This window comes from Plodia interpunctella, chromosome 2 (genome assembly GCF_027563975.2).
Source record: "Plodia interpunctella isolate USDA-ARS_2022_Savannah chromosome 2, ilPloInte3.2, whole genome shotgun sequence".
NCBI lineage: Eukaryota > Metazoa > Arthropoda > Insecta > Lepidoptera > Pyralidae > Plodia > Plodia interpunctella.
In genome coordinates, this window is record NC_071295.1 from 344350 (window position 1) to 366622 (window position 22273).

The 22273-nt window shown below is 34.3% G+C and overlaps 1 protein-coding gene across 4 annotated transcripts in view; it reads left to right on the forward strand.

Moving 5' to 3' along the window:
• LOC128674921 (cell adhesion molecule Dscam1-like) overlaps positions 1–22273 on the forward strand; it is a 133098-nt gene that overhangs the window by 14866 nt on the left and 95959 nt on the right. For all 4 annotated transcript variants that reach the window (XR_008405213.2, XM_053753924.2, XM_053753942.2 and 1 more), the window contains exons 2-3: positions 455–567; positions 12953–13124. Coding sequence is in view for 3 of the 4 variants with exons in the window: in XM_053753924.2 (XP_053609899.1) it covers positions 522–567; positions 12953–13124 (218 nt within the window). In the remaining variant the exon portion in view is untranslated. The remainder of the gene's footprint in view (positions 1–454; positions 568–12952; positions 13125–22273) is intronic.

Below are 22273 nucleotides of genomic sequence, written 5' to 3' on the forward strand. Positions count from 1 at the left end.
TTGTCTTTCTCTGCGATACATTTGTATTACCTGTCGCATTCAACTTTTTAATGTAACTGCGTTATTACATTTGTGAACTTTTTTATAACAAGATATAGATACTTATTTAACTTTGTTTATATTTTAGGCATTCTTTTTTGTTTATTTGATGGTGTCTATAATTTTTACCATACACATTATACATACATACATTCACTACCTAAGTCAATTGGAAAAATATCATTTTAAATTTTACAACTTGAATAAAATATTAAATTAATTTAATATTTATCGTTTTAGTTTTAATTTTTAACAATAATAAATTCATGTAATAGATTTGAATAAAATCTGATAATTCCAGTAACAAAAAATATGTTATAGAATGGTGAGATAAAAGAAAGAAAGCTATCAATGCGTCTCGTTTCATAAATATACAACATTCGAATGAATTAGTGGCTTACATTTATTGTTGCAGGCGGTTTCTGACTGGCTGACAGCAGGCGCCGACCAAACGATGTGAGCGGTCGCGTGCACCCGCCAACATGTGCTCCCGGGTGGTGTCGGCGCTCTGCATCCTCTACGCCATGGGTGAGTACATTCGTCCACATAAATGTGATATACTTATTAGACCCAAAATTTTTAATTGACGTCCTTTGAGAAATATCTGCGGTGAAGTATGTTGCGTTTCTTCTTCTTCACCTGCGCTTTGACAGTCGGCAGTAGACTAGTTACCTGTTAATCATGAAAAATAAGTATATACCTACGTATACTTTAAGCAAAATTGTGTTATTTCTCGTTCTGTCAATTCCAAATTTTATAGAGCACGATAGTGACAAAACATACTTTAACTTATATTTTCTTTTTTATGAATAACAAAGTTTTAAGTAACTGTTTACATCAATAAATATGTGATGTATATCCTCAGTTGAATAAAGCTTTTGAGTTTTGAGTCCACGAATAATGAACAATATGGACTGTACCTATTACTTATCCTTCAACATCTGAGCCCAAAAGTTAACCAGTTATGCCAGGATTTCACGTTAAAAGTAACAATCGTGTCGTGTTATAAGCAATTTTAAGTTTCCCTTTCATTCGCCTACTAAAGTTCAACAAAAGCCTAGCTGACATGACAAACAGATTAGACAATTTGATTTCTTCATGGTCGGCAAGCGCACGTGATGCCCTTGGTGTTGCAGGCGTCCATAGGCTACGGTGACCGCTTTCCATCAGGTGGGCCGCATGCCTGTTTGCCTACTTAGTAGTATAAAAAAAAGAGAGGTTTCCTTATAATTCTTATAAGATAATATAAGACAAATTTTTCTTCCTTCTTCATAGTCGTATTCCTCATGGCTGAGGGTCGTGGTCATTACGTAGAATGAAACATACACAACAACTTTCATGGCATTATTAATTACTATTAATTAATTACTACATTATTAATGGAGTGGTTTACCATTACCTTCTCCATTTCACACACAAGTTAATAATAATCAACCAGTGTGCAGGTTTCCTCAGGATGTTTTCCTTCATCGGAAGTAAGTGGTGGTCGATGAAAACTACTATATATGAGTCAGATTTGTATATAAAGTCATGTGGTACGAGTAGGATTCGAACCTTGGACCTTTTGATCTACAGGCGGGCGTCTTAACCATTACACCACCACCGCTTCAGGATAATATTAAGCTTAGCGACAGTAATATTAGCTACGAATATTGAAATGCAATATTAAATATAATAATGCGCGAAACAACCTTCGTCTTTATTTGGAAACAAAACGAAATGAAACGCGTAAAGATGAAAATACAGGCGAGGCAGGGGTAAGAGGGGTGCTAAGGGGGGAGGTTATATGAAATTGAATATGTGGGGTACTTTCAAAATATGATTAAGAACGTTTTAATGTTACAATGTAATTGTTGTCGATAACAAAGTGGATATAATTCACTCTGTTTTCATTGAGTAAACAAGTTCGCGAAGTATATTATTTACAGAATTTGTATGTAAGTATAGATTCAAACTGCGGCTCAATTATTTATTTATGTGTACCGATTGAAGCCGGTAAAATATGTAGACTTAAGCTTTTTTCACTCATTCTTTCTTAGAAATGATAAAAGAATACAGGGGTTTTATACGATCTTTACGTTGCTTTAATAACAGCTTCTTATTGTCTCTCTTATAAAAACAAACAGTTTATATTTTTACATAGTTTTGTAAATGGACCGGATTTGAGTAAGTTATGTTAAAGTTTAAACGGACCAAACAACCTCGAGCGAGAGCTGGTTATTGATTGAATACAATGTCGTTATGCACAATAGAATGATGTCCAGTGACGTTGCGATTGAAATTTTTAAAAAAATACAATATTTTTTATTACCTATAAGCCCATACTTCAATAAAAACATTCGTGAAATCTGACCGTTAATTAATAACCTTTCATGTTAAACCTCAACTCCATAAAACACTGACTAGCGAAAAGGTTGCGTTATTTTTCATCGGGGTCCGTCAATTAATATGTAAATTGAACAACACTGTTTGATGACCAATGCAATGTACCTATGTATTGTATAAAATACGTGCGGATTTGTTTAATAAAATAACAGACAGGAGGTATTCAGTACGCCACACGCAGTTTAATTAATTTCACGAATTGAGTTTTTTATATGTACCACTTTATTTGCACGGACGTGTACACTGAAAGTTTTCTTCTGCAGTGGAAAATCGTAAATAATATTGTTAAAAATATAGTAATATACTGTGGCGCGTGGAATTTTCCAAATTTAGAAATACATATACTATATTTTCTATATGAACTTGTTCGAATTTGTTTTTTAAATACAATAATTAAGTACTTACATTATTACTAAATTTAAAGCTAATTTTGAAATTATAATAATCTTATTATACAATAGCCATAACTATCGCAATAAAATATAATCCAGTTATAACACAATTAATAAAAATGTGTTTATCTATTTGTTCGATATAAACATAATTTACTTTCACAACTACCTAAATACATATTGAATAAGCTGTCAAAAACACAGACACTTTACATCTTTTTTGGCTTCATCACAGTATAATAATATAAATAGAAAATATGGTTGTCTATTTAAGTTTACTAGTGTAAAGGGACGTGGTAGGTAGTCGTAAGTCATGTCAGGTGCCTTGAGACGACTTTAACAAAATATGACGCCAGTGTTAGTAATTAACACACTCGAAAAGAAAGAAATAATCTATGTAAAATGTCAATTCTCGTCCATACTGCGACTTTCTGTCATATCATAATCATCCATTCTTCGATGATTTTATGCTAAAAGCTTATCAAACATAACATTCCTGAAAACCCCATACGAAATTGTTATAGGATTAAAATATATTCATACGAAAGCTAAACTTCATCTAACTCCTGAAAAAACAAGAAGGGTGTAATAAAAGAAATCCCTTTAGATAACACCTCATATTTCAACCGACGGCAGTTATTCAACTTTGAACCATAATTTAACTCTTTAAGGTCTAAAATTTCATGATGGCTGTGTACAATGTCGTGCACGGAAAACGCATTAGCATATAAACAAGAAGCGAAGACAACTTTGAGCCTTTTATGGAGTCTGCCTTAATGAACGTGTTTGTGGGCTCATTACGTTTTAATAAAGTGTCAGTAGAGTCGAATGGTGGTCTTATAGCGGTATGTGATTAAATATTTAATATACGATTTATGAGTTTAGAGGAAGCAACAGATATTTGTAAGAATTATGTCAAGTGGAAATACCTAATTTCTGCCGGCTATGGAAGATTGGTCCCCAATCGCGCTTTTAAGTTTAGCTGGATCGCAATTGAAACTGTTTACATGTAAATACACAATATAACGTTCTGGTACTTTTGAAGTACACCAACAAACATTAAGCTAAACGTCAATTTATTTATATTTTATATTTTAATCGTTTAAACATTAAGATTTAACAAATTAATTGCATTATATAAAATTCGATAAATCGAAATTCTCCCAGATGGAGAGAACCAATGAACCAATCAACCAGTGCAAGAATTTTATATACAATAATATACAAACGTATACTTAAGTCTCCCTGACCTGAGTGTAATCCCTGTTCCTTCGTCAGCCGTTAAGTGACGGAGCCTAGGTTCCGCTTTGCTACAATTTCGTCGCCACTTCGCGCGGTCGTTGGCATCCCTAGTTGTCAGACCGTTGGCCCGCATACAAACCTTGTACCTAAGTAACTAACAAGAAATATTAAAGAAACTAAAACGTGTTACTCCTAACCTAAACTGCTCCTTCACGTGACCAACTTGTTCAACAGTGTAATGTACGAAAATGTATCAATTATGTAACTGGCGTACACATGCGAGCACGTAATTGGTAGCACATTAAATTAATTAGTATGGCTGAATTAAATGTAAACGGGAGAAAATAATGAATGACGTCCGGCGAATTATTTTTTATTTTAATCTCGTTACCTCGTTCTGTATTGGTGCTTCGTCTTAATTAACGTTTTGTGTGATTTTGCCATGAAAAATTTATAATTTAATGTAAAATTGCAATATACACGACCGTTCATGCAATGCATAAAACTCAATGATATATTCTTTCCCATTGATTTAATTATATTGTTTCATTAAATCCCGTATTTTCACTTTTTATTTATTACCAATTTAGTTATTGAAGTCATATCTAATTTCACGATACAAAAGCATCACAGCAGACCATAATACCAACGTAACATAAATAGTCGCTAGCTCAAACAAATTCCCAGAAAATTACAAAGTAGACTTATCAACAACATACAAAGTCCTCGGGAGTGAAATATCACCCCGGACCCTCGTCGACGAGGTTCAAATCCAAGATCATATTCACGAACCCACTAACTGGAGTTTATTTTCACATACAACTCTACAGAATTCGTCTGAAGGTGAAATGACACGTGTTTTAGATAATACGATGACGAACGAAATATGTTAATTATAGCTATTACTGTTTGGTGTCAGCTACATCGAAAACTTGAAATAAGATTTTTAAGAATGTTATTGAAGAGATGTGATTACATTACAGAATTGGTCGTAACCAAATGGAAGCTTATTCCAAGTAATAGATAGATGGATTTTGTAGGACAATGCCTACTATCGGCTAGAGATACGTATCCTCTACGTATACTTACACATAAGTATACTTTTAAAAATATATTTAAATGTTTTTGATGATAGCTGACAAGAATTGGATTGCGATATCTAAGTTTAAGCCAAGCGGCTGATACTAGGCATAAGCCTTCAAAAAATTATAATCATATAGCCAGTCGTGCATGTTTAAAATCTTTCAATGTCTATACATTTTCTACAATATTTTTTCTCTTTTCATCACATTTGATTTACTATCTGCGATTCCCCTGGCCCATATCATGACAAACATCAGGCCAGACGAGAAAAACTGTAATCTGTCTCCGAGAGACAACTCCTTTGAGTTATTAGTTGCAGACGTTCCTCTAAAGCTAGATGTTCGATTCTTTTTATCATCACAGTAACAAAAAATCTTCCTAATCTTTATAGTCACCACATTACATTTCCAGTTTTCCTTGTAACATCATTGTTATGTTTTTTTTTTCTCTCAATAATTTAAAGTATAACATTTTAAAATAATTTCAACGAAGAATATTTTAAAATCCCCACGTGAATACAAAATTTTTTTTTGGTCTCGAAATTCTCTTATGATTAAAAAACAAACAATAGAAAGTTGTTTCAAAATACTACATAAACGTCTACGTTTAAAAGTATTTTTTGTAGGTAAATTGATAATTCCTATTAAATTTAACTCAAATAGAACTTATAATTATGCAATTAAGAATATAGAAAGTGTGTATTAGGAAAATTATAAAAATCGAAAGCATGACAAGATATAGACACCGTGACCGCACCAAAATTGGTATTTGCTAAGGGACAAGAAGATATATAAGATATATTTGATCACAGCAGGTTTAGTATTTCATAAAATGAGTCGTATTCCACATCTAGGTTAAAACCTTCGTTATCAGCGCCATCCGAGCATGACACAGTGCTATCACGCCGGCCTGACGAACGACATGGCCACATGAATTATTACACAATTATAATGCTCGTCGTTCACTAAAACACTAAATTACATCGTTATTTTACATACGTCACTAGGTATTCTTCAAACTGTTTTTGTATGCTCGCAATTACTTCGAAAAACTGGTATCTGAACTAAGCAGAGCCTCTGCCCACTAGAAGTAGGACCACCATTTGTCTACAAATGTGATTGCGGTAGCGACGGAAATTATGAGTTAAATCCAGCAAATATTGCTTTAAAACACACAAAAATAGTACAAAATCTGTCGCTAAAGAAATATCATAAAAGAGCGGCTCTCAGAAGACCGAGCGCTGAATAAGTTAGGTAAGTTTACAACTTGGGTTGTGAGTTACGCTGGTGCCTTCCATCGCCGAGACCGGGTCTACTTTGTATGACGTAACCCTTTGTTTGTATAATTCTTTCATTTTAACTTGGTTTTCGATTCGTAAGGATGGAGGAAAACGGCTCAGTAACGCAGTAAAGGGTATGTACTGATCCCTTTTTACTATTTTGAGTATTTAACAGTCTACAATAGGTAGAACCGATTTGTTGACAAATTTCAGTATTTACGTAGGTTCTATACAAAACTATATTTTAACGAAAACATAACTTACTAAATTGTATCCTTATTGTTTTTTCGCCACTGTAATTCTGTTATTGAACTTCACCTTAGATATATCAACATTATAAGAACAAAGACGATTTTCATGCGGTTTTCACCAATATATATATACATATATATATATATATTTCCTTAGTGACATTTAGGTTAATAATTGTTTTACCCGAGGAAAACCGGGACGTGCCGCTAGTTTAAAATAAGATTTATTTGACCTAACCTTTTTAAAATGTCCACATAATTCTAAACACAACAAAAACCCATTTAATTTACAGTTAGATATAAGTAAATGGCTTAATTCTTTATCCAATACAAATGTAATTATTAGTGAAATTCCTTATAACTTCCACTTAAATGAAAAGAAAATTAACTATACATTGCAATTTATTTGTAAAAATAATAGAAATGTAGTGTTTATGGATATGGACTATAGTAGAATATTACCTAGTAGAAAGCATTTTGCCTTAAATCTTTCTAGATCTTTACTCAGAGAAATATTACGCATGGGTTATAAAGCAAACATAGAAATGTATAATAAAAAGGTGATCTCACAGGAAAATATTCCTTGTAGTTGCCACAGAAAAATGTATAAGAATCAAATGACTCAGACTGACTTAGTTAATAAGATTGACAAATGTTACAATATATCTTCTAATAATTCTAATATGATTGATAATAATGATCTAAATATTAACAATGACAATTCCAATAATAATAATAAAATAAATGACATATCTTCTGGTGATAAACTTAATTGTAATAATAATAATTTATTTCGTGACTAATTATTTATATATTATGCACCAAAATTTGAATGGGTTGATCAGTAAATCTGATTTATTACTAGTTTGTTTGGATGAGCTAGCTTGTGAAGGTAAATATATTGATATACTATGTATAACTGAACATAATATGATTAAAGGGGATGAACTCAGTCTAGTATTAAGTGATTTTAAGTTAGCATCAAGTTTTATGAGAAAATCTCGAGATGGTGGTTCTTGTATACTAGTCAGGGGCTCACATAGATATTCAGAAATCAAAGAATTTATAAATATCTCAATTCCAAATATATTTGAATGTTCTGCGATAGAATTGCTTGATCACAATACAATTATAATCTGTATCTACAGGAGTCCAGATAATAAGAACCATATATTGGATACTTTTTTTGATAAATTCAATTCAATTCTGGAAAAGCGTAAACAGAAATGCAAGGTCATTATATGTGGTGACTTTAATATAGACGTATTGCAAAGAAATAAACAAACAAATACTTTTCGTAATTTAATATACTCCCATGACCTCAAATTTGAATTTGAAGAAGCTACTCGTTTATCTAGTGGAAAGTGTATAGATAATATTATACATAATACAAATCGCTCCAAGAGTGAGTTACGTGATTTTGCATTATCAGACCATTCAGCTCAGATATTGAAGTTTTCTATCGGAAAAAGTTGTTGCTTTAAAATCTGGTATAGAATAAAACGAGATTTTTCTAAATATAATCGGTCAATTTTTATTAAATACATCGGTCAATTAAGCTTTTTGAGTACTTACGAGTCAAACGACCCAAATGTAGCATTCAACGAATTTTATGACTTATTTAAATTAATATATGACCTTTGTTTCCCACTGATTCGAATGAAACAATGTACCCAAAAGCGACCTAGATGGATAAGTAAAGGTATTAAGATTTGTAGCAAACGTAAACGAAGTTTACTGTGGAATTATAGAAAGAATCCAACAAGAGAGAATGCAACCGTTCTACGAGCCTATACAAAACGTTTTAAACGTATAATTATGTTGACACAAAAATCTCAAAATGATTATTATATACGACAATCGAAAAATAAAAGTAAAGCCACTTGGAACATTATAAATCAGAATAAAACTAACTTCCCGAAAGAGAATATTGAGGAAATACACGTAGACAACAAAATAATTACGGATCCCATGCTAATAGCAAATGCATTCAATGATTACTTTATTAATGTAACAAAACCGGATGAAAATATGGGTAATAATTATAATAATACAAGTATAAAATTTAACAATTTAAATACAATTTTTTTGACTCCAACAATTCCGATTGATATTTATGAAATAATTATGACATTAAAAAATACTAATTGTACCGGATTCGACCAGATATGTACCATGGTTATCAAAGATGTCGCTCACATCATTAGCGCAGTACTAAGCCACGTTATCAATATTATTATACAAAAAGGTGAATTTCCAAATAAACTAAAAATATCATTAGTAAGACCTTTATTTAAGAAAAATGAAAAATATCTGGTAAGCAATTATAGACCATTAGCTTTAGGATCGATCTTTTCCAAAATTATTGAAAAGGTAATAAACAAGCAATTTTATGATTTTTTTGAGTCGAATGATGTATTCTCACAGCAGCAATATGGGTTTAGACCTAATAAATCTATAAACCTTGCTATTTACGACTTTTTATACAAAACAATGACTGAAGTTGATAAAAGGAGGCCCTGTATAGGATTGTTTATGGACATGTCATTGGCGTTCGATCGTGTCGACCATAGTATTCTGTTGGATAAGTTATATCATTATGGTATTAGAGGCAATGCTTACCAACTTATCAAATCTTATCTCACAGATAGACAACAAATAACGCAAATTGACAGAATTTGTGTGAGGACAAAAACGGAGTCAAAATATTACTCTGATTGCAGAAAGGCTCCTAGAGGTGTCCCACAGGGTAGTGTTTTGGGCCCATTGCTGTTTTTGATTTATATCAATGATCTCCCTCTAATAACAAAACACCATGTTACACTCTTTGCGGACGATAGCACTATATTATTTAAAAGTGATAGTATTGAAAGCACAAATTCGGAAATCATACATACCTTGACATTAATAACTAATTGGCTGAATAATAATAAATTAAAATTAAATATTAACAAGACTAAATTAATAAATTTTAAACAGAGACATAAGAATAATAAAAAAATTGACATTCCATTCCTTAATCAAAATATCTCTGAAATTGAAGTTACCAAATTCCTAGGACTGTATATTGACAATAAATTAAATTGGAAATCACAAATCGATTATCTGTGCAAACGTTTGAGACAATTCTCTTATGCTCTCTTTAGACTTCAAAAAATAGTTAATCTTAATACTGTTCTTACGGCTTATCACGCCTACGTCAATTCAACATTACGATATGGTGTTATGTTCTGGGGTAATGCCACTGAAAAAGAATTTATTTTCAAGGCTCAAAAACGTTGCATCCGATCTATTTTCCAACTCCAACAAACAGACACGTGCGTGCCATTTTTTAAAAAATTTAAGTTATTAACATTACCCTGCATGTATATATTTGAGTGTGCTGTTTTTGTGCATACACACAAAGATAAATTCTCGTTTTATACGCGGGCTCGTAATAATTCAACCAAAATAGCGTTAGCTGTCTGTAATACAGCTTTGATGCATAAAAGCGTATTTAGAAGAGCACCTGAAATATACAATAACTTACCTAACTCTTTAAAATCAGCAAGTTTAAAAATATTTAAGAAAGACCTTCATAAGCTACTTGTTGAGAAATGTTATTACAAACTAGAGGATTTCTTGGAGGACAAGCTCTAAGTTTCTGAGTACATTACATTTAACTTGATTATTTTAAATAATGTTGTCTTTTATATTTTGTACGCCACTAGGCAGAATACAGAGCACTTTCTATGTTTATTAACAACACTTTTATACCTGTATTTACAAATAAATATTTTTGATTTGATTTGATTCTACTTTTCTTGAATAATCCTTTGTGCGTCCTGTACACTACAATATAGTGTACATTTTAAACTAGCGGCGAACCTTGTCTAGCGGCAATAATTGTCAGCAGACAAGGTTCGCAGAACACAAAAGTTTTCATAAACCGATTGATGCAATCGGGAGAGTTCTCTACAAATTCTCCGTTTACGTTCACAAAGGAACAAAAAACGAGAAAAGCCTCCACCAGAATTCCATTTTTGTGGAAATTCCCGCTAAACGGGACAAAGGATGCGAGGGACAAGATAAAAACATTAAGAGCTCGTAAAAAGTATCTTTTTAATTCCCATTTCCTTTTTTTTTCCAAAGACTTTGTGGCTTACAATAACGTAACGTTTTTATAAAACTTGGCTATTAACTCGTATAAATTGGCTTCGTTGCGATAAGTCATATTTTTCTCTTTCCGGACTGGTTTCATATGCCTTTGAGTATGTTTGGTAATAAATCAGCCATTTATATGGTAAGTCTATGGTAGAAGTTGTGGGAGCTATAACTATAACTAATTTGTGACTGGGATTAGCTACACAACTCACCCAACAAAGTCAAGTATGTAAACAAATGGTATAATGTTTTTATAAAAAATCTTTATTATCATCAAGTCTTTATATTTTTTCCGTTCGGGAATCTTGCAACTCAATTTCGGAACCTTCAACCGATATCTTCAGCCGATTGAGCTAATATTTTGTACACACCTTTAGTTTGGATGACAATGCATTATTATAGTAAGCATGACTTGTGAATGTACCCAGAAACAACTCCTGGCGAGGTTCCTCCTCGGCGAGTCCTCCTCAACTGTTTACTGCAATTTATAATTTATTAACACGCATTGAATGCAATAATATCTCACTGACAACAGTAAAAACTTGTGTCGAAAATTTCATTTTTGTAAAAAATCTATTTCTAATTATGATAACTTACATCACCCATCAAAAACTTCAACTGCCGACTTTAGGGCATGTGAAGAAGAAGCGGAAGTGGAAGGGATAGAAGGTCGTCGATATGTTCCAGGGATAGATAATCATGTCTCCGCCCTTTAATTGAATCAGTTACGATCTAATTGACGAATCTCTGCTAATGCTCGGTTGATTGGTGGTCTTGCGGGAGTAATATGTTCCATGATTTAACACAATTTATTTATGTATATTGGAACGAAGTATACTATGTTTATTTAGGTTCTAATACTTGTTTATTGATGTTATTTGTATAGCTTTAAAGTACTTATTTGCAATATTATGTTATATAATGCTCAGTCCTACAATCCACCTCTTGCATATCGTGCCAAACCACATTATATCCTAACTAATATTATAAATGCGAAAGTAAGTGCTTACAAGTGACTTTACCTCTTCGAGTTTTACCTACTAAATTAATTAGTCAAGGTTAAGGTTCAAATTCATGGCAGAAAAAAAATGACTTTAAATGTCCAAACAGAGCAGAATAGATTAAATTCCAAATCATGTATACATTTGTTTACACTTTTAAAAATTCCAGTCTAGCATATGTCACATGCGACTAATTTGAAGAGTATCCGTTGTGAGATTAATTTCATTCGGTGGCGTGACGTCACGACGTGAGGACGTAATTAGATTCAGCCAAGCTGCGCCTCAGTGCTGGGATTAATTGTGGAGGTTGAGATAGCTCGAATTGGGGCAATATTGCGCTAATATAGCAGTATACCTAGTATGTAGGCAATATACTGTGTATGTGGGTAATGACTATGTTACAACATATTTAAATAATAACGATCTTCCTACTTTTCATTTGCAGCCATATTTTTCTAGGTTATAATTACGAATAATAAATATCTTTGGTTGGAGAAAAGCCTTTCATTATAGCAAAATGACCTCAGAATATAATTCACATGTTGTTTTATGTCGAAAGCTATATCGGCATATGATTTTAGTATGCTAATTGCTGGACCTTCCTTTGGCTTTGTTTGTCTACGCCACGTGAATCTGAGAGAGGAATATGGCTTACATATGGTCGGTTTCCATAACTGTATACTGCACATATTATAGGACAACTTGGAGCGGTGTGTTGTACTATTTTATCTGAATTATAAGCCTATCTAGGTCTTCCATTATTTGTTCAATGATTGACAGAAAAAACAATTGACAAGAATATGCAAGTAGCGTAGCCCTGGACTCAGACGCTCAACGACTCGAGAAGAAACCGGGAAGACATTCAGAGAGAGAGAGAGAGAAAGAGAGAGAGAGGGAATGAGTAAAAAATCTCTATCAGTCCTATATTGCTTGTTGATCTATACCGCACTACGTTCTTACGTAGTTAGCTTCATTTAATAAAATGTACAAAACTTGTGATTTTATACAAGTTAACTATAGCACATCGATTTACCCAAATTTCATCGCGAATCCATCAATCGCCGCGGCATAAAGATCTTTGCAAGCTGACTTGACATTGGGACACAGTCCAAACTGACACAAGCGCTGGCTTCCCAGGTGGCGAGGGCCAGGAGCACGGGCCGGTGTTCCTGATGGAGCCACCGCCTCGGCTGGTGTTCTCCAACGGCACCGGCGCCAGGGTGTCGTGCGCAGCGCACGGCTTCCCGTCCCCGCAGCTGGCCTGGCAGCACCATGACGGCGGCCAGTTGGACGACGTACCTGGACTGCGGTAAGTCTCAGAACTATTTATGTGGTACGATTAGGGATCGAACCTGGGACCTTTCGATTCACATTTCAGTCTTTACCATTACACCACCATCGCCACCATTATTCACCTGTGAATAACAAATCAAGTGCACTGAAATCAGTTGGCAAATCCAACTGATTTCGCCAAACGAAACGCGTATAAAATTTAACTCGCAAGATTAGATACGAGTATACAAGTACATAAGAGTTCAGTCGAATAAAGCCCGGTAAAACGAATCGTGTTTTCATGTGGATTTTAAAAATAACTTTACAAACGCTGCGTTCGTGTGTCGAAGTTTTTTTTTTGAGTTCTTACAAAATGTTACGCTTTGCATTGCATCAGGTGGGTTCCCTCGCACGCCATATTGGTTTATCATATTATGTACTCTGCAAACCAGAATATACGCCTGCCTATGACTTAGATATATTAATTTTTAGATATCACAAGTAAAGAGAACGAAGTATTTAGATAACAAATACGATAATTTCTTTTATAGTTATGTGATTTACTATTTTTTTGTTCTCATTATATATCTCTATATAATAGTTTATTTGTAATTAATATATATAATTATATGTATCATATCTAACATCAACATACTTGAAAAAAATTGTACGTGATTCTAATATATTTTTGCCTCACTTCTATATAATAATATGAATTTATATATATATATATATACAAAATTTATAACATTTCAAAGTGTTCTGGGGAAAAGTTTAAATATACGACACTTTAGCAATATTTCACAGACAGGAACAAAGATACGGTATCTAGATATTGTGTTTGTCAGTGCTCTCTGTAATGGCAAGCGCCTTCTTATACTTTGTTTAACACACAGCGATGGGAAAAGTTTTAGGTAATAACGATAATGTGTTTTCGATGGGACGCCGAAAATATCTTACTTTTCCACAAGAGACGCGAATCAAGTGATGTTTTGTGTGAATTTATATATAAGTATAATCGATTCCTACCTAAGAACATACCAAAATATTGTCCTATGTTTAGTTATATTGATTTAAAAAATTCCAATAATATTAATGAAAATTAGACACCAGGGTTAATAAATCTTAAAAGCTAATAGACAACAACAGCATTGCTAATAAGATGATTTCCCATAATATAAACTGAAGATCTTTTAATAACTCTACTGGTCTATGAGTGCGTGCCGATACAACTGATCATATATAACCATACATGAGTCAAGGAACTATATATAGCAAATCGCTGACGTGTCGATAGTAATGACGTTAGCACAGAGTAATGCAGATCACAGAGCCGGCATTCCCACCAATCACGGACAAAGGACAGGATTAACGTATCAATGGCTTCCCAGGGGACTGTTTGTTCGAGTCAAGCTGATTCGTTGCTCGATGGATAAAATTCAGCTATATGTGACAATTTTAACTCAACTCAATTGACAAAGACGAGGTTGACCGCAAAAATAAAATCGCCAACTTAAATATGCACCATTTCTAAATAATAAAAACTGGCCAAGTGCGAGTTGGACTCTGAAACAAAAAAACGAGCCAATAAATCAAGTTTGTACATATTTAATACATTGTGATTTTAAAGTATTTCTTGTAATAGCTGCAACAGAAATACATCATCATCACAAATTTCAAATATTTAGATATTTGAAATTTGTGATGTATGATCTATCACGGTTTGTGAGATACATTCTGATATCCTGATAATAGACGTACATACTGATGGACGGACAGCAGTGCCCTAGTAATAAATCAAAATCAAAATCAAATCATTTATTCAGAAATTAGGCCTTCACAGGCACTTTTTCACGTCATATTCTAAATTAAATGATGTTTACCAAAGCTACAAACTACTAGCATTTCGGAACGACCACTGCTGAGAAGAAATGCCGAAAGAAACTCAAACAGTGTTGGTCCCTATTATGCCAGAAGGGCTTACCATTTTTTAAATATAAATTTATGTATAATTTTTTATCAGTAATATAACATGTATGTACACAATGAAGTACATGGTCAAAAGGTATACTGAAACATATTATGATTGTGATCAAGTGCTGGTGAAAGGAAAATATATATACTTATATATATATATGTATAATTAACCAAACAAAAAAAACTTTTAATAAATACATACTCGATCTCCATAATCTAACATAATAGATACCTATGTTACTTTCAGACACTTGAAGATCACAAATCATTTACTTGTAAAACGTATATGTTTTACAAGTAAATGTCAAAATATATGTAATAAACATATCAAGAAAATATATAAATAATAATAAAAAAATTAAAATCAAGTGTGAGAGGTGGAAGTTTTAGGAAGGGTCCAAGGTTTTTTGTCATTTAAATAGTCGCTAATCGTGTAATAAGCATTAGCCATTTAAAATGCTTTAATATATGATTTAAATTTTGGCATTGGCAAGTTAATAGCCTCTACAGGAAGTTTATTGAACAATTTTACACTTTGACCCACGAAAGACCGCCTAACCTTTTTTTAATAGAGTCCTGATTAACCTTCGGGTACGGAACACTAAAAATAGCAAAAGCAAAATGTAGCATTAGGTACTACAAAACTGAGCAGCTCGCATTCGGCATCTTAATAATGAACAGCGACACCCCACCCGACAGCAGACATCCTATGAGCGTCAGCATCAACAAGGTAGTATGATACAGCGATATGCGTCAATTTCAAAAGTGCTTACATGTAGGACTAAGTTGTTATATGATCAGCACTCTTCGGCTCAGCGTCTTACAGCCTTCCACCGCTCACCTAGGACGCCGGATAAGACCCACGTCTTCTTTTACATATTTCATACATTCGTCGTCGGCAGCAACGTTTTTGATGTTTATTTATATTCATGCTCGGGTTTATATTTTAATACAATTTTAGAACTCTCTTTCGCGGGATAAAAATATTTTAGGCTGAATATAATTATGTTAAGCGAGCCTTCGGTGTAAGAAATTTTAGGAAAATCTTTAATACTATTTAATTTTTGATCATCATTCTTTCATATGTATAGAAAATAAATATCAATAAACGCCAAAAGACTTGACAGTAAATGATAGCATTTATAAAAAACTTTTAGCTAGAGTACATGTATGTTTTGTCACTATCACACATTACAAAATTTGGCATTGACAAAAAGAAACAAAACATGCTTTAGCAGGCATGCCTTATACTTTTATGAATAAGCTTTAAAATAAATAGTCCAGCGAATGACATTGAAAAAACATCAAATTAAAAAATGTACATATTTTTTTAAAGCTCGTTTATGTATTTTCAATATTATATCTGACCCGAGTGCGTCACAATAACATACAGTATTGGATACGATATCTTTTCTGTTCATTATTGGAATTCACGACAATAATTTTCAAGAAACATCAATATGTGGCGTGTGATTCCGCCCTAAAATAGGACCATTCCATATCCTGCCGTGGATGTCGTACGAGACGACTAAAGGACTAGGTAGTAGAAAGGCAAACAATAGTACCTATTCCCAAGAAGGGTTGACGTCAGACAGGCGACCTTTCGTATAATTACTACCAAATCTTTAAAAATGTACTCTAATATTGTACGCTGGGCTTTGCGGCGTCACACCCCCGAACGCATTCGGGAACATGCGGAGACGAGACATAATTTCCAAGAATCACCGAGCGAAACGATAATATTCCAGAATTGTAACTAAATAACAGCACAGAGTAGGTCGCTGCAGAGGCGACGCAAGTTTACAACTATTGTAATACAATTTAAGTTTGCTAATCGACAAGTCTCCGGCGACCTGCGAGATGTTAACGTACACTGTATTATTTCCTGAATTCTAAGTTCGAAGTATATTATTTAGAGGTTAGATTTCTGCATAAGTTTGTCGTAAATTACTGAACAAATGAAAATAATGATGTAATATTTTAAAATAAATTAAAAATTATAGTTAACCAAATAAACCATATTTGGAAAGAAGTATCAAAATAAATCAGTTATGCAATATTCCCATTAATACACATACTGTAATATTTTTTTCTTGTAAGATTTGTTACCATTACAAAATGAGTGTACACCATAATATTATGGAAACTAAATCATACCTTTTTTTATTAGCACCTTTCCCAATAACATACTGGCAGCTAAGTCTAAATAAAAGCTATTGTAATATCCTTTCTTTGAATCCCGTTACATTTGAAATCGTCGCTTCTTTGTTGGCAAATGTATGAAATATGTATTCTACATTTAAATTACAATTTAAACAGATGCTCGTCTTGAATCCGCGTTGGATCGATTCATAGGCGGATTCTCCATTTCGAATTCCTGCATGAGTTATTGCTGAATTTAAATAGTACGACATATTACTAGGTGAAGTAATAATGATATTTTCTTTTTACTAAATAGTACATACCTTCATTAAATACTCGTATAGTATTTATACGCTTAAAATGTCAATAGTTTCATAAATACATGTATATTGATAGATAATTGATTTATTAGTTCTGTAACATACAATTTACTTAAAACAATAAATGTAGCACATAGTCTGAGCTGGCATTTAACTTTTCATCATCATACAATCGCACAGCAATTAAAGTGTAGACTAAATTTATCCGAAATCAATTTCAATCAGAACTCGAAAGGTCGAACAGTCAGTTGTGAATGCCTCTATGCTGCGGACCAAATCCAACGTCAATTCGGATCTGTACGTCCATCGTAATTGAAGACAGGCGAAGAGTGGACGCAGAGGTATAGAAAATATAGAGGCGGCAATATTATTTGTGTATAGAGGACAATGTCAACTGAGGGTAATGATGTAAATAGGTGAAATTAGAATATTGACATTTAAAATTCTAATTTCACCTATTTACATCATTGACAATATAAACATTGCAACAAAGATTATATTTTAATGGATTTATTGAACATTATATATATATATATATGTATATATATATATATATATATATATATATACATTTCATATTGTAATAGTTGGAAGCTACGCTCGCTTCGCTCGCTCCTTTGTTTGGTCACAATACTAACCTTTTTTTTTGTTTACCCAGGGGAATGCTTTTTACGCACTGAGTGTGGGACTCCTGGGCCGCTAGTCAGCCCAGCCTACCTACTAAACCTCTGGGGCGTTTTCACGCTGCCGTTATGGGGGACGTCACGGGGTCGCTAGGCATTTCACCGCGACGCCCCCCCGGCCGGCCTTTCGGCCCCGACCTGGGCGGGCAGCAAGCACAAGTGCTAACCATCCGCCCCTTACGCCACGCGAGCGTGGCGCGGACCATCAATCCCACTCCGCACACCAGTCAGAAAGATGACGGGGGGAGCGGGCATCACCGACCACTGGTCCTGAAGGGACCAGCGGTCACAACACACATAGGACACACACAACAAAATCCTGGGTGCCACAGGGCACCCAAGTCTGCCTCTGTACGGGCGCAAGAGGTGATAGGCAGGTGACACCCACACATTGCGCCCGATACAGAGGCAGCCACCCTTCGGCCGCAGAGGACAGGGGGATCGTCGAGAGACATACTGACTCTCCACTTCCCCTGCGGCCCCACCGCACCGTGTTCAGCGCCACGGCCGCGCTGTGGTCGCGGAGGACAAAACCCCGCGACCCCACCTCTGATCCCCTCTAGTTTCCACATCCAAAGGCTGGTGGCGAGTCAGCAGCCAATGGCAGTACTACCGAGGGGACCGTCCACCATCCGTCTGTTGTACTAAAACCTTGGGTCTTACTTTATTTATTACTTTTACTAACCTGTGTAGCGAATTATTAATAATAACTAATAAAAGTAATTAATTTCAATTGATTATATTTACCAAACCATGTGTTAATAATGTTGTAAATGTATTTATATTTATATATTTATAAAACAAATTTTTAGATTATAATAAATCTAAAAGTTTTGCGTTTTCAAATCACCTAATTATGTGCCAACAGGCTCCGCCTATTTATTGAGTTAAAAGCTAACGTTTTTTCGCAAAACTTCAAAGAGGCTAATGGCACAGATTGGGCGTAATTACATTCTCTGCCAGATCTGTGTATTTACAATGTCTATGTAAACAGCCGAACGGGAATTATTGACGATGTTTGTTTTTCTGATTACCGGTATTTTTTATATATGTTTTTTTTTTACATTTCAGATATCGGAAAATCTTACGCGAGCGTATATGACAAAATAGAGATACGAATTATAGTTTAAGATCCCATGTTTTAAGAACAATCCATACTTAATATTATAATTAATGTGAAATGGTGTCAGGTCACGCTCTGTGGGCTCACTTCTTGAAATTCTACATACAAAGTGTGTGTTTGTCCTTTTTTGCGTCAAAACAAAGTATTGGATTGACATGATTGAAGTTGAAGATAGTTGAAGAGCTGGAGAGTGATTTAGGCTGAGTTAGTATCCCATAATACAAATTTCAAACTTACTTTGGGGCTAACTCAGTCTGTGTGATTTGTCCCTATAATGAATTCATATAATAATAATAATAAGCCCGCTTGTGGCGAGCTGTTGGGGAGTAGCGACCCCACGGACCTGAGTGCTCCCAGGGAAGGCCCCTATTCCTCACCTCCGAACTTCCTTCCCCAAGGTCGGAGTGGAAACCGAGAGGTAACAGGACCCCTACCTCTGGCTTGCCTTCATCGGCCGGCCAGAGTGGCGTCGCGAGAGCTATATGCTCGAAGGGTGGAAGTGTAAAATGTCATAACGCCGGGGGCGTCTGACTGGATCACCATGATTTCGCGCCCCGCAGACTCACCTCTCTACACCCTTAGCCGCCCACGTCAATGTTGCCCCTTTGTGGCCAATCACGGCGACTGATTTGAGGGGCCCATCCAGTGAGCGTCGAGTCACCACCTGCCGTTTAATAATCAGCAAGCATGATTATGGCAGGTGTCCGAACCTTTTACAATAGCCCGTCTTCAGTCCATCCAAATGTCATTCTATAGACCAATACTTCTATTCATAATTCTGCAATAGTTCACACTCCCGCCGAGACCTGCTCATGGGCATATTATTTCATTGGTATATCCGGGAGCGGGTCTTGGCGGGAGACCTACACAACATCAAAATTCTCTACGTGTTGGATCCATATCCCCACGCAAGCCTCTCAAAGGACCGGACTATGTGCCGTGAATCCCAAAAAGAGATATAAATAATAATAATAAAAATAAAAATAAATATTTATTATTATTATATAAATTAAAAAAAAAAAACAGTAAAAATTTTCCCATTAACATTTGAACATTCCAATATCGATATGCGAAGAAGTTAAATGCAGCGCGGGCAGCGGCTTCACAGTTCGGATTTAGCTTAGTATCGATTAGTGTTTCAGACAAATGAAACGGAGTTAGTAGCTTTTTGAGTAATACTTTCCCACTGCTGGGTAAAAATCTCTACTTTCTGTTTCCGATTACTTCTATTCCTTGCCAGTTGTTACTAATAAGAAATACTACTTATGGTATATAAAATGTAAGTTCACTAAACTTACATGACACAGAAACATGCATGAGATATTAGCTTGAAATAAACATACAAAAGTGACAAGTCTTCTTGATGTGAACACAGCATGCACATTGCACATACAAAATTCATAAAACTGTCACTGAAAAATTTTACTCCATACTGGTACAAAAATTTGAAAAGAAATTTAAGTTAAATACATATAATAGAACTCCTGTATAAATGCTTCCTACGTAGCGTTTCGTGGACGGAGTTTAGTTCCTCACGCGCCCCCTCCAGCGCCGGACGTGGCACGTTAGGAACGTATCATCCCAACTCACGGCTATAACTTTGTTTATAATACGGTCTCTGGGTAAGAAAGGAGAAAATAATTTCCTCCCTCGGATATTGGGAATGAATTCCATGCAATTCTTTTTACTCTACTGCAAAGGAAGAGTATTGTTTTATGCGCGTTTCATTGTATGTGATTTTCTTTATTACCTCATATCTCCAAAACCGTTGAACGGATTACAAGTACTTTTCTATCTTTGTATCTTGCATGCTGTCTTTTAAAAAATGTCGTGTCCCAAAAGTAAACTGTCAGACACCATATATTATACACTTTTGAGTCAATAAACTTTATTATTTGAAGCAAATATGTAAAAATAGTTATAAAGAGATCAATGAAAAATGTTCTAATTTTAGAAATTGCACCACAAAATCGATGCTTCTCTTATTTTCAGCTGTGTTCGGCCATATTGGATTACGACAAAAAGCATTGTTCACTTTTTGAATTGCACTGAGCGATAGTGCAAAGTTTATTGTTGTTTGAAATGCAGTGCTGTATTCTACGTAGATTGCATTTTTTGCTATCGGTTTTGGTGTATTTCGCAATTTCGAATAAATATAAATCCTGTCATCATCAATCAATTTAAGAATGAGGTTCTTGTCGATGAGTATTTTCAATGCCGGAAGAAACTCATTTAAGCTATGTTGTCATAAAATGTATTATTTTCAATCCACCGTTTTACGTCGAAAAGTTTTAATAAGTTTTACAATAATATTACAATAACTTTTACAATATTAGTCGTTTCTTTAACCTTTTGATTGATCTGTTTAATAGATTAAGTTATAATATTACGAAATCAGATATATATATCTTTGTCAAAAAGACTAATTAATTAAATATAATTAGAAAAAAAAAATGTAAATTCTTTTTCTTCTAATTCCTGAAATAGTATTAGAAAGTTAAACAAAAAAGGTAAATTTTCCGCAATCTCGCTTCCTGTTAATATATCCCCCGAGTCCAGTCCGCTTTCTGGATGAAAGGTCCCTTCCTGTACCCTAGGGAGGAGTATACAAAGGATAGGAAAGGATTCAAAGTGTCTGTCGTACTCCCTTCGTGAATCTAAATAAGCGCACGCCTCTGCGTCTTTCTTACCTCTCGTTGAGTGCATACAAATTATATTAGTGTGACATATATTTAACTCCTTTACCAATCACATGTCTACTTGTATCGTAAACCTCACATTATAGAAAACCTGACCAATTTCTCACACATATCACAGATTACACACAGGTTTATTCACATGTACAACATGTGAACTTAAAAACACTAACTGAAAGATATGACCTCATATTATCTCTCGTAAACGGTTGAGGACCAGCTCTGCTTAAATGTGTTTCTTTCCG